Source organism: Epargyreus clarus, unplaced genomic scaffold, assembly GCF_041222505.1.
Source record: "Epargyreus clarus isolate Ecla_fem2 unplaced genomic scaffold, WU_Ecla_fem_2.2 ptg000035l, whole genome shotgun sequence".
Classification (NCBI taxonomy): domain Eukaryota; kingdom Metazoa; phylum Arthropoda; class Insecta; order Lepidoptera; family Hesperiidae; genus Epargyreus; species Epargyreus clarus.
The window spans coordinates 2,591,985-2,605,249 of NW_027332240.1; the positions used below are offsets into that span (position 1 = coordinate 2,591,985).

At 38.9% G+C, this 13,265-nt stretch overlaps 3 protein-coding genes across 3 annotated transcripts in view; 1 reads left to right on the forward strand and 2 right to left on the reverse strand.

Moving 5' to 3' along the window:
• Window positions 1-1,003: 1,003 nt before the first annotated feature.
• LOC140756637 (plasminogen receptor (KT)) lies at window positions 1,004-6,033 on the reverse strand. The gene is made up of 4 exons (XM_073092183.1): window positions 5,694-6,033; window positions 5,485-5,615; window positions 2,854-2,963; window positions 1,004-1,938 (listed from the first exon to the last, which is right to left on the reverse strand). Exons 1-4 carry the CDS (start codon window positions 5,772-5,774, stop codon window positions 1,805-1,807), a joined length of 456 nt encoding a protein of 151 aa, XP_072948284.1. The 5' UTR covers window positions 5,775-6,033; the 3' UTR covers window positions 1,004-1,804.
• A 462-nt stretch (window positions 6,034-6,495) lies between these two features.
• Fen1 (Flap structure-specific endonuclease 1) lies at window positions 6,496-12,387 on the forward strand. Its single transcript, XM_073092182.1, has 8 exons — window positions 6,496-6,689; window positions 7,000-7,065; window positions 7,595-7,798; window positions 8,807-8,952; window positions 9,631-9,798; window positions 10,453-10,671; window positions 11,278-11,427; window positions 12,203-12,387. The coding sequence occupies exons 1-8, from the start codon at window positions 6,608-6,610 to the stop codon at window positions 12,308-12,310; spliced, it is 1,143 nt and encodes a 380-aa protein (XP_072948283.1). The 5' UTR covers window positions 6,496-6,607; the 3' UTR covers window positions 12,311-12,387.
• LOC140756634 (heparan-alpha-glucosaminide N-acetyltransferase) overlaps window positions 9,931-13,265 on the reverse strand; it is a 36,041-nt gene continuing 32,706 nt past the window's right edge. The window contains exon 11 of the transcript XR_012103907.1: window positions 9,931-10,007. The gene's annotated coding sequence lies outside the window, so the exon portion shown is untranslated. The remainder of the gene's footprint in view (window positions 10,008-13,265) is intronic.

Genomic DNA, 13,265 nt, shown 5'->3' on the forward strand with positions numbered 1-13,265 from the left:
ATATGTGAAATATACTTATATATTATAGATATAAGGACATAGTATTATTATTCTTACAAATAGAAGGAACGATTAGGTTAATACTTATTAATGTATTCGTATTTTTTGAAGAATAAACTGTTCAAAAGTGGGGGAGGCCTAGAGAGTCTACCACGCTCTTATGCATATTGGTGGGGTGATTATGGTTTAGTGGATTTTTCAAATAGCCTGTAAGGCCTCCAACGAGGTCTAATTACTGGTATCCAATGATAACAAACGGGACCGCCGGCTTTATATTGTTGCCCACCCATTACTGTCCCACTTTTTTAAGGTCACTTCTCAGGCCGTTTGTCCACCGCCACAGTCACCGTGTCAATGTGTAGACAAATTCTAACGTGTTTTATATTGCCGGCACATCGGCCCGTCAAAATCTCGATGCCGATCTAACAGTCACGCCGATCTACTCGGAATATCGGCGGCCGGGAGGACGGTGGACAAGCGTCTTTAGTAAATGCATGTACGCTACTTCGGCGCCGTCATTAATTATCGGTATCGGCTCGGTGACTGTGGCGATGGACAAATGGCGCCAGAATGGTGTGTTGGCCATACTAACGCGCCGGCCAAATGCGAATTCTTAAAATGTATATTGAAATATTAATATCGAACGAGGGTAAATATAACAAGTACCCGTTTAAAGACGGTACCTCAAAATCTGAAATTTTGAAACCGTAGCAAAAACGACTTCCTAATAGGAAATCTAGACTTTTCTACTTATAATAACTCATGTTCCACTTAACGATTGAACCGAGCAGTATTATTGTCTTACTACGAGTATTTAATGAATCAGTAAGAGACAATTTTAAGAACGGAGAATTTTAGAACAATATTTTATTTAAGTGGAACGCCCCAAATCTTAAGAATAATAAAATTCACTCTTACAATTTAATACTGTTTAGTTTTTAAGATAATTAGTCGATGTAACGAGTGAATTACAACAATTAATATTAACTTTTCAAACATTTTGAACATCACACGATGAATTGATTGGCAATTTTTATACTAATTCAATGCCTTCTACGAAAAATGAAGGCACGACATGAACAAATCGTGTTCTTAAATGTACAACAGGCGATAGTACTTGTTGATATTTGTGCAGATCAAAAATACTATTATGTGACGAATCCAAAAATTTGCTCAAAAAGTTGAAAAAAGAAACATCTTGATCTCATTAATAGTGTCAACTATCAAGTCCAAAAATACAACTCCTTTTTGTTTTGTTTTCGAGCAATCCGCAACGGGCGACGTCATCTCGTATGACGGCGCCAAAAACAAATACGAAGGGCGCCGAAAACACCCGAGCGTCACTGTTTAGTAAAGGCTAGGCTGTTCATTGAACGGCTTCTGAAGTTGCTTGGCCGCTTCTACGCTGACACCGAATGAGATCTAGACTTTTGCTTTGCCGTTTACGAATTTTCGATCAGGCCACGTGTCCTGACACGAGTTTAACATTTTTGCTCATCACAAAAGTGCACAACGCCGCCAAAGAAGTTTTCACTTTTAAAAACCTATGCTGATTCAGGTCAATTTTTTTAGTTGTTTAGTGGGCATGTAACTATCTATAGTTTTTATATATCATTGACTATCATAAGTTAACTTTACATATATATAGTCCGTGTAAAACTGCTAGTCCGCTCTGAATATAGAAATGAGTCGCGTCGCCATAGAAAATTGTATGACTACACCTGCTCACAACAACTTCAGTGCGGACTAGCAGTTTGGCGATAACTATCTTGTTTCCATACTATCGCCTGTTGATTTTACATATTTAAGGTAGAGGTGGATGGATTTTTTTCTTTTCCTCCGCGTCCATGCGCCCCTGGTCAACAGATGACGGTGTGGGGAGACCGCACGGCATCTCTAGCATGTCAGCTTCGTGTGTCATTATGTGCTCAGCTTCCACTGGAATGGCAAGAATGGCATAATTGTCATATTGCTGTTTTTTACCGACTACAATAGTCTTTCGAGCGTATGTATGTCTCATTCTTTGGCACGTCCTCCAGTACAAACGGCTTGACGGATTTTAACATATAATATGTCGTTGGATTCGTCTAAATTGTGAGAGTAACATAAGCTTGAAGGTGGTAGAACCCTTTGTGGTTCGACTCCGGCGGCACCACCGCCACACCTATTTCTACCTAATAACAGCAGTGTTAGGCGCTGCTGTGTTCCGGTTTGAAGGGTGTGGTAAGGGAGACATACTTTTCCGAGGCGTTCCAGCTTAGTCCTCAGGGGTAGCGGCGCATCTGTGGCCGACCTCAGGTAGGAATATCTAATCCTATCTGGGGTTGATTACAGATGTCCATGGGCAGCAGTAGCCACTTACCATCAGGTGGACTGCATGCTCGTCTGCTACTCCTCTATTATATAAAAAAAAGCTATAATTAGCACTCGGGTTTGCGTTTTTATAATAATTACTATTTATAAATTACTTTTTAGACGATTAAAAGTTAACTTTGTCATCGCTTTATTATATATCTTTTTTTAGGTTTTGTAGCCAGGCGAAAAACTTGAATTTAGCTGTTTTTAAAAGATTTGAGTATTTGTGTATTTCGTGTTTTTAATGGGTATATAAGACGTACATAAAGATTAAGACCCAGACCCAAAAACTAAATTAATCATTTTGAATCACCAGGAATCGAACTCAAAACTCTCTACGTTACTCCGACATAGTAACCGGGTCAAGTCAAATCATTTCTATTCAAAATAGGTTCTTTACAGATCTCTTTTTGAATGTCAATACATCTACCACCACTTCACAAGGCGTTTCGTTATGGAGAAGAACCGAAAAAAATGCAGGCGTTAAATAATACTCACTCCTGATCCTATGTAGTTTGTTTCCATATGCGAGATCCCAGTAGTATAAATCCACAAATGTCAGAGGTATTAGCGGAACCAACAAGTACGGCCTTTTTGTCCTTCTGAAACTGAAGAGAAACAAATCTTTAGCATCATTTTCTTGTCACGCGGGCTTATGTCTACGTGTGTATCATTCGCATGCGTGAATAAACCCGACATGATGATGACATGAAGAAGGTTTTTTGAAGGTGGTAGAACCCTTTGTGGTTCGACTCCGGCGGCACCACCGCCACACCTATTTCTACCTAATAACAGCAGTGTTAGGCGCTGCTGTGTTCCGGTTTGAAGGGTGTGCTAAGGGAGACAGACTTTTCCGAGGCGTTCCAGCTTAGTCCTCAGGGGTGGCGGCGCATCTGTGGCCGACCTTTGGTAGGAATATCTAATCCTATCTGGGGATGATTACAGATGTCCATGGGCGGCAGTAGCCATTTACCATCAGGTGGACTGCATGCTCTTCTGCTACTCCTATATTATAAAAAAAAAAATACGAGTCTATGAAACGATAGGGCGCGAGTGACATACATGTAACCCAAAACTGCATGTGGGCATAAACATGCGTGATAAGAAACTTCTTTACAGTAATCGATTTAATTTTAAGTAACAAGAACTTAGGAATAATAGATAGATAGGGTAGATCATAGGGAGTTTGAAATACGGCCTTGATGCTAAAGGTTCGGACTACGTTTCCCAGACATTCACCAACTTACGTATTGAAAGTTAATTATCACATGCTTTATCGGTGAAAGAAAACATCGTGAGGAAAGCATTGTATCTGAAACTTCTGTAAAAAAGTTCTCAAACATACGTGGGTTCTTCCAGCGGGAAGGCCTTACTTCTGGGAAAGGCCTGTGCCCAGCAATGGGACAATAATGGATTGACGGCATAAAATTAGATTAATTAATAATAGTAATTGAAACATGAAGCTATCTAATGACCCAAAAATATGCGTTTTACAAATGATCCAGATTACGTATTTTTGGCAAGATATGATTAGCCAAAATATACCTATCATGCTTCGCTGGAAAATCTATTTTAGATAACCTTCAGACGTCAATAGCAACGCAGGTGAATTATGAATAATATCTAGACAGACTGGATGAATAAGATAGTATAAACAAATTGGAAATGGAAAAGAAAATCTTGAATAATAAACGAACAATTAATATTAGTAGTGGAATTTCTTGTAATTCGACAGCCAAATAATCTGATTGTGATCTTTTGAAGGGTGTGGCAAGGCAGATCTTTGATCAACTTTAAATAGAATTCTAGTACTATTAAGGCCAGTTGTACATATAGCACTCAAGACCACTCAAGTGCCTATTCATACGTACTCCTGCCACACCACAACACGTCATAGCAAATAAACAAATTTCCATACAAATCACCCGCCCACACTATCATGAAGTTATTATTCTTCAGTCATAATGTGGTGGTTGTGGTATGTGTGAATGGAAAAAACCTAATAAACGGTAAAAAAAATTGTGTCAGCTTTCCAGTCAAGGTTATTTTTAGTTCAATATTAATTATTCGTTTAATTTATGATTCATAGAAATTTTAACTACCACATTACAGATACATTTTAAATTCCACAAAAGATAGATAGATTTATCTGTGCCGTGGGAGCATGGACACACACACACACACACACGCATAGACAACTACACATACACCCAGGCTTAGACACAATTTTAAATTTAGATAATAACTAATTTATAAATCAATTAGATATGTCTGGCCGGGGATCGTACCCGGGACCTCTGCACGTCAGTTCGGCATGGTTACCGCTCCACCGCGCGGGTCGTATTAACTAAAATACCTACTGTAAAATATTATAGGTTGGATAATTCTATAATCATTTACAAGGCACGAATAATCGCTAAACATAATTAATTCTATGCGACCGGCAAACATCATTATCTCTGAACATTGTACCATGGCCTTCCGTATTGCGTTATTATAAACAAGGACCACAGCAGAAAATATAAAGGACACATAATTAAAAACGATATACTAACTAAACCGGCAGAGAAATATTGAAAAAGGCAAAATCGAAACAAAAAACATCGCAAAAAATAATTTAATAAACAAACACAATTTTAAAACGTAATCTTATTTTTTATTATTATCAAACCGTATCATAGCTTCCTTTTATCGTCAATAATAAAATATGCTGAAAAGCGTGAAATAGGTATTTACAAGAATAAATGTAATATTTTAGCAAAAAACGTAAAACACGTAAAAAACGTAAATGCCTAGGTAATTTGTGCAATTATATTGTTAACTTGTTTGAAGGTGGTAGAACCCTTTGTGGTTCGACTCCGGCGGCACCACCGCCACACCTATTTCTACCTAATAACAGCGGTGTTAGGCGCTGCTGTGTTCCGGTTTGAAGGGTGTGGTAAGGGAGCATACTTTTCCGGCGTTCCAGCTTAGTCCTCACGGGGAGCGGCGCATCTGTGTCCGACCTCAGGTAGGAATATCTAATCCTATCTGGGGTTGATTACAGATGTCCATGGGCGGCAGTAGCCACATACCATCAGGTGGACTGCATGCTCGTCTGCTACTCCTATATTATAAAAAAAAACTTACCCAGTAAGTAAGCCAGTCGCAGAAGTAACATAAAAGGCAGTAAACCACAGAAATATATCTCTACTTCTAGCGATGGCTAATGCTTTCTGCCTTTCTGCCATTTGGTACTGCAACTGAATTTGTCTCTCCATCTAAAAAAAAAAACAAAAAAATATTAGAACCTGTGCGCAACACATTAACAAAAATAAAAAAAAATATAGTAAACTTACCGCTATTTCGTTAAGGCTTTGCAGGAACTTTTCATTTTTTTTATAATTCTCCTCTAAGTTTATTGACAAATAGCTACCCATTTTAACGATCACCAAAATAATTGACTTCTTAACAATAAATTAACGCCCTCACTGTCGTTTAATCGTATTATCACAGATAACTAAAGCTGGATGATGCAATAACAATAAAAGCATACAGTAAATTTCACATATGAAGTTATATTTTTGCCGAATAAATTTTAGTGCATGTACACACGATATCGTAAACTGAAATGCTTGTAGTTGTATTGATAAGTCTACGTTTGAGCTACTTGCTATGAAGTATGAATTGTAATGCCAATCAGGACAGGAGTGCACAGAACACCTATACTCCTAACGGAGCAGGAGTGACAGTCTGCCAGTCATAGTCACATAAAATTTTACTTGATGTTGCAAAAGCCAAGTAATGAATGAATGTAGTGTGACAAAAAAATATAAGTTAAAAATATGAAACATATTAATTTAATCGGTAAAAAAGCTATAATTATTTTATTTATATAATTTTAATGACACCGATATTTTCTAAATAGTTAATCATGATCTGTTCCCTGATTATTTATTTCTTTAAAGATTAGAATTATGTTTTTCAAGAGAAAAAAATCACACCCACGATACCCAAATATCCCCATGTTACTCTGCCTAGCCTTCATAATCGAAGCAAATGCATGGAAAGTCCGTTCAGACAGTTTGTATTCGTACATTATTTATGTTTCGAATACCAAAGCACAGCACTATTAAAATAAAAATGTCCATTCTTCTACTGTCAACTGTCAAATTTTAATAATTTACCGCCAAATTTGTTTGGGCGGTCGCAAAATTTCTCTATTTGTAAATTTGATTCTCTATTGTGTTTAAAGTGAAATTATACTAACAAAATGGGTATTTTAGGTTTATCCAAGTTAATTGCTGATATCGCGCCACACGCCGTTAAAGAATTGGAGATAAAAAACTATTTTGGTAAGTACTAGCTTATGTTGTATTGTTTTTACAATATTTTGATATTCTTCTGTTGATGTAATACGTATAGTGTTATTAATATGAAATTATCAAAAACAGTACCTAAAATCGGGTATGTTTTCGAAGTTTTACATTTAGAACATATATGTTTTCTCTCGTCAATAGGTTATTGAATAAAAAGGTTAGGATGGTTTCGTCAAGGAATTGCTGGGATTTCGAAGTCTCTAGCAGTTTTGTCTAGTTAGAGTTCGTGACTTAAGTGAGTTTTCAGATCTAAAATTATATTATGATGTAATATTGATTGTTACAGGTCGAAAAATTGCGATTGATGCTTCTATGAGCCTGTACCAATTTTTAATAGCTGTTAGAAGTGAAGGTAAGCTATATGTAATGTCCATATAACAATAATTAGTCTTCATCATCATCAATCCTTTATTGTCCTCTACTAGACGCGAGTCTCCTCTCATAATGAAAAACATGCAGATTTTAAACACCTTTCAGAACCTCGACTTATAAGTTCTCACAATGATTTCCTTCATCATTATACCAGTGATAATTAAATTCTAAGCTTACACCTCCTTGAAAGCCTGGGATTCAAACCCAAGACCCTCCTACACGAGAGGCAGAATTTAAGGGTACTAGGGTATACAATATTGACTGTATGACGGTGGTATTTCTGTCTTAGTTTTGAACTTATTATCGAATACTTGCCAGAAATAAGCCTGTCTTTCATACAGGTTTTTATATTATTCTTTGTATGAATTATAGTTTGATGTCCAAATAAAAAATATTTATTACATGTCATGTTAAATTCTCTAATTTCCTTTCCTTTACAGGCCACATAAAAAATCAAGCTTTTCAAGTATTCTAATTGTAATAAACAATAAATCATTATATTTTTTCAGGTGCCCAGCTAACCTCAGTAGATGGAGAGACAACCTCACATCTCATGGGCACATTCTACCGCACCATTCGCTTGGTGGAGAATGGAATCAAGCCGGTATATGTGTTTGATGGGAAACCACCGGACATGAAGTCCCATCAGCTGAACAAGAGAGCCGAGAGGAGGGAAGAAGCAGAGAAAGAGTTACAGAAGGCGACTGAAGCTGGTAAACTTTTATTTTTTATAGTTTTGTCAAATCAATACTTTTTTTTATAAGGGTGGTAGCAAATGAGATTGCTGATGGTAAGTGGTCACTGCCAATTGACATCAATATTATCTGTTTTCTATTACGTATAGTCATAGATTAGTAAAGTTTACTCATTCCTAACTAGAAAATGTACCCAGTTTTGAGAATTGAAATAGTTGCGTAAAAAAGTTTTGCCACGTCTCCGTGCTAAAATATACCTAAAATATTTGAAATAATTATTTATTTATTATGTAAATTCATGTAAATTACGCAGTATTAGTTATTTATTCGTAAATTTTCTCTAAAAATGTTTTTATTTGTCAAGAATTCAAAAAAAGAACATACTATAATAAGCCATTTGTGGCTTCATTCAATTTCAAGGCGGCGAAGTATCTTTACTAATCTATGCGTATAGTATAGAAGACCACATAGATAGTTGCACATGATATGGATTGAGGTGACTTAGTAATTGTGAGTGGCAACATATCTGTAATGGATTTCAGTTAGTACTAGTTAGCCACAGATATCATAAGTGGTAGTTATCCCTAACCATAAGTTGAACTGCAAGCTCTCACAGCTTATGTATGTAAAAACATGTATTTCACTTGCAACTAAACAGGAGATTCTTAACTTACTCGTCCAGCCGAACTCGGCCGAAGATGCCCGAGTGCTCCTTACCAAACTTTTCACTCGACACCGAGAAGTCATTGAATAGAAATGTCATAATTTTATTTTTTTGTACTGATGACGTAAAGGAATACGTTGTACCGGTAAAATAGGTTCACATACTACATATTAAAAGTATTTTTAGCCACAAATAATTCGTAGATAATTTAAAATAAGCCAAATACCAAGGCGCTAAATTCGGACATGTATGTATGTCCATGGGCCGATTAGGACATTTTTTGTTTCGCGACATGTATGCAAGTCGCTGGGCATCGCCTGTTGAATGTTATGTGGTTTTATGTAGAAAATGTGTGTTATCAGGTGACCAGGCGTCAGTGGAGAAGTTCAACCGCCGGCTGGTGAAGGTGACGCGGCGGCACGGCGAGGAAGCGCGCGAGCTGCTGGCGCTGATGGGAGTGCCTGTACTCGAGGCGCCCTGCGAAGCCGAGGCGCAGTGCGCTGAGCTGGTGAGTGTTCTCTGTGTCGCGGCGGTCGTGACGTCACGGCGTGCCGTGCTGGAGGCGCAGTGCGCGGAGCTGGTGCGTGACGTCACTGTGTGTAGCGGCGGCTGGCGGTGACGTCACGGCGTGCCGTGCTCGAGGCTCCCTGCGAGGCCGAGGCGCAGTGCGCTGAGCTGGTGAGGGTTCTTTCTGTGTCGCGGCGGTCGTGACGTCACGACCGCCGCGCGACGTGCTCGAGGCGCCCTGTGAAGCCGAGGCGCAATGCGCTGAGCTGGTGCGTGACGTCACTGTGTGTAGCGGCGGCTGGTGGTGACGTCACAGCGTGCCGTGCTCGAGGCGCCCTGCGAGGCTGCTACAATGGACCTACCCACCTTCAAATAAACCCATCTATTTGGACCCCCTTGCTTGCACGTTCTTATAGCCCGCCTAAAACTGCTAGTCTGCTCTGAACATAAAAATGAATCGCTTCGCCATAGTAAATTCAATAAATTGTACGACTACACCTGCTCGCAACAACTTGAGAATGGACTAGCAGTTTGGCGCGGCCTATACCGCGTCTTGCTTAGTTATATATTTTCTTTCATATCCCAACCTAATCTAACCAACTATATGATCCAAAATGGTATAGGCTATGTTCTATGAAATGTTATAGTGTTTTTTTATAAATAATATTCATTTCTACAGGTAAAAGCAGGCAAGGTGTTTGCAGTGGCCACTGAAGACATGGACGCGTTGACCTTCGGAGCCAACGTGCTGTTACGGCACTTGACCTTCTCTGAGGCTCGCAAGATGCCTGTCCAGGAGTTCCACCTTGATCAAGTGCTGACTGGACTTGAGCTTAATCATAACGAGGTGAGTGGCCAGTGGCAATATACATTGCTTTTTTTTATATAATATAAGAGTAGCAGACGAGCATGTAATCCACCTGATGGTAAGTCACTACTGCCGCCCATGGACATGTGTAATCAATCCTAGATAAGATTAGATATACCTACCTGAGGTCGGCCATAGATGCGCCGTTATCCCTGAGGACTAAGCTGGAACGCCTCGGAAAAGTATGTCTCCCTTACCACACCTACCTTTAAGATAATGTATTTACTAAGTCACCCCAATCACTCTTCACTGTGACAATGTTCAACTGCCACTTATGGCCATCTGTAATCAACCCCAGATAAGATTATATTTATACCTGAGGTCGGCTACAGATGCGCCCCTACCCCTGAGGACTAAGCTGGAATGTCTCTGAAAAGTATGTCTCCATTACCATACCTTTCAAACCAAAACACAGCTTTTAACGCTTGTTATCAGGCAAAAATAGATGTGAAGGTGGTGCCGCTAGAGTCGAACCACAAAAGGGTTCTAACCCCTTCAAGGTCCTTAATAGTGGCATTGCATCTGTAATCAACATCAAGTAGAACCCCTGATTATACATATTCGACACTTACCACTTATCAACAGTTGAATTTCCTGCTTATTTGCCACTTGTATAACAGAAACCTTTTTCAGTTCATAGACCTGTGTATACTCCTCGGCTGCGACTACTGTGGCTCAGTCCGGGGTATCGGCCCCAAGCGAGCCATCGAACTGATCAGGCAACACCGCTCCATCGAGGAGGTGATGAGGAATATTGACACGAAAAAGTATGTGGTGCCGGAGAACTGGGACTTTGAGAACGCTAGGAAACTATTTGTGGCGCCTGAGGTGGCGAGTGCTAAGGATATTGAGGTGAGTTTAATTCTACACCAAGGTTTTTTCTTTCTATAATATAGGAGTAGCAGACGAGCATGCAGTCCACCTGACGGTAAGTGGCCACTCCCGCCCATGAATATCTGTAATCAACCCCAGATAGGACTAGACATTCCTACCTGAGGTCGGCCACAGATGCGCCGCTACCCCTGAGGACTAAGCTGGAACGCCTCGGAATAGTCTGTCTCCCTTACCACACCCTTCAAACCGGAACGCAGCAGCTCCTAACACTGCTGTTACTAGGTAGAAATACTTGTGGCGGTGGTGCCGCCGGAGTCGAACCACCTTTAACGTGATTGCGTGATTTCCAAGAATCCCAGGCAACTGCAGAATCCAAAGGAACACAGCCACATGCAAAGGCAATGGTTTCTTTACACTTATGTGATTTTTAGAAATTCACTATACTTTTAATTAATGGTTATAGAAAAAATTATAGATTTCCTCTTAATGACCATGATTCGTTTTACTTAACTATAAGTTAAGCTCAATAACTCTAACCTTATGATAAGTATGGAATTTAAAAACATTTTTATCCTGAGGTCTTTATATGACTTTATTTACACTTTATGTGTACACTTTTTCCAGTTAAAATGGACAGATCCAGATGAGGAAGGGCTAGTCAAGTTCCTTTGTGGCGATAAGCAATTTAATGAGGATAGGGTCCGAAATGGGGCTAAGAAGCTCATGAAGGCTCGTACTGGCACCACGCAAGGACGCCTAGATGGGTTCTTCAAGGTAATGTTTTATTATGTAACATGAAGTTGGAAAGAGCAATGAGGACTTTTTTATACTATAGGTGTTGCTAACGAGCGTAGTCTGATGATAAGTGGCCACTGTAACTCATGGATATTTGTAATCAACCCCAGAAAAGATTAGAGGCGTATGTATGTATTAGAGTATGCTACCCCTTAGCACTAAGTTAGAACAGAAGTTAGATTGCTCATCATAATCTTCTGTGGGCTTCAGTGGTCATTATTACAACACAGGAATGGCTTCGATTAGAATTAACTTAGATAGGCAGGTATAAGTAGCTCGAGGAACGCGTGATAATTTTAGTGTCCGCACCGGCCGACCGCCAACAGTAAAGTCTAGTCTCGTCTCGCTCGCAAGCCTGGTCGGTTCCCACACCGGGGCATTCCAACACTAACTTTATCGAGTGCCACTAGATGGCGCTAGCGCTCCGGAAGCGCCTCAGTACCGCCATTTCCGACATATATCTCCCTTACCACACCCTTCAAACCAAATCACAGGAGTGCTGCACAGCTGCATTAGACAAAAATAAATTTGTAAATAGTATCTCTAGAGTCATGCAACTACAAGTTTTACCACTTTGGCAAAGGGAGATCTCCCGGCGGGCTCGGAATAGATAGAAGGCACGCCGCTTCAACATTCAGTTCTTGTATATATACAAAATGTTGAGAATACTTCGATAACGTGATTCAGCAGCGCCAACTCTTGATGAATCGTTGGAAATCTCTTCACCACCTTTGATAATCATAAATACTTACAGGTTTTATCTACAACCCCCAACCCTAAACGGAAAGCGGAAGAAGAAAAGAAAAATGCGACAAATAAGAAAGCGAAGACCGGGGGTGGAAGGGGTAGGAAGCCTAAATAAATATACTATTGACTATTCATATTCTGATGGATGATATTCAGCTAAAATATTAAAATTATGTTCCATCATTGTTTCAATATCAGCGTATTTTTGTAATAATAATTATGTGTAAAAATTGTTGTTGATAACGGAATAGCGACAACAAAGAAACGATAATTGTTGTTGAAATAAAACTAGAACTTACTCAATATTAACTCAAAATAAAAGATAAATGGATGTAATAATTAAGATAATTAAAAGATAAAGTTACTTTGACTAATACGTTAATTGTGCAATGACGGCACTATAAATGTGTTCAGTTCTTTAATGTGTCAATCATAAAGAAAGTGTATTTGTTCTCCGACAAAGTTTGACATGAATCGCAATATCAATGATCGCAATATTGGATTTTATTGATACTGTAGATTTAATTATATACTACAATATATTCTAATGTTTACTATATTGCCTAAATTCATATGTTATTATAATACACACGCGAATTAATTCAATTAAATAATACCAAGAAATAATTAACGATGTATCGTACTGTCATATTTTTGTTTAAATTTCGTTATAAGTTAGAATAAGAATTATGATTAAAAATGCAGGCATTTATGACGCGAATGTAAGAATGTGTGAATTAATTGTTATATTGAGTGTGTGAATGACTTGGTGAACATAAAGACGAAATAAACCTTTATATCACGGCGTGCGTAAATTGACGTTTTACGCACGCTTCGCGTGCGAAAAACCCCCATTTCCGACCCCGTAATATAAAATTTTATACAACACGCGGACGAAAAATGTTTTTCTGACTCGTGTGATTGCAGTCCTCGCCTGCGGCTCGGCCTGCAAACTCACACTTGTCAGAAAAAAATTTTTCGTCCTCGTATTGTAATGTACTATTTTTAAGTTCAGTGTTTTCCTTTTTTTACAAACTTAAAAACAGCATTTTTTTATACAATCCTGGTTC

Bases quoted from the DNA above. Each gene is read 5' to 3' on its own strand.
- Fen1 (XM_073092182.1), top strand. From the start codon at position 6,608: ATGGGTATTTTAGGTTTATCCAAGTTAATTGCTGATATCGCGCCACAC. The intron at 6,690-6,999 runs GTAAGTACTAGC...TGATTGTTACAG, and splicing joins GGAGATAAAAAACTATTTTG to GTCGAAAAATTGCGATTGAT. The intron at 8,953-9,630 runs GTGAGTGTTCTC...TCATTTCTACAG, and splicing joins AGGCGCAGTGCGCTGAGCTG to GTAAAAGCAGGCAAGGTGTT.
- LOC140756637 (XM_073092183.1), bottom strand. From the start codon at position 5,774: ATGGGTAGCTATTTGTCAATAAACTTAGAGGAGAATTATAAAAAAAAT. The intron at 5,616-5,693 runs GTAAGTTTACTA...TTTTTTTTTTAG, and splicing joins AAAGCCTTAACGAAATAGCG to ATGGAGAGACAAATTCAGTT. The intron at 1,939-2,853 runs GTGAGTATTATT...TTGCCATTCCAG, and splicing joins CAAACTACATAGGATCAGGA to TGGAAGCTGAGCACATAATG.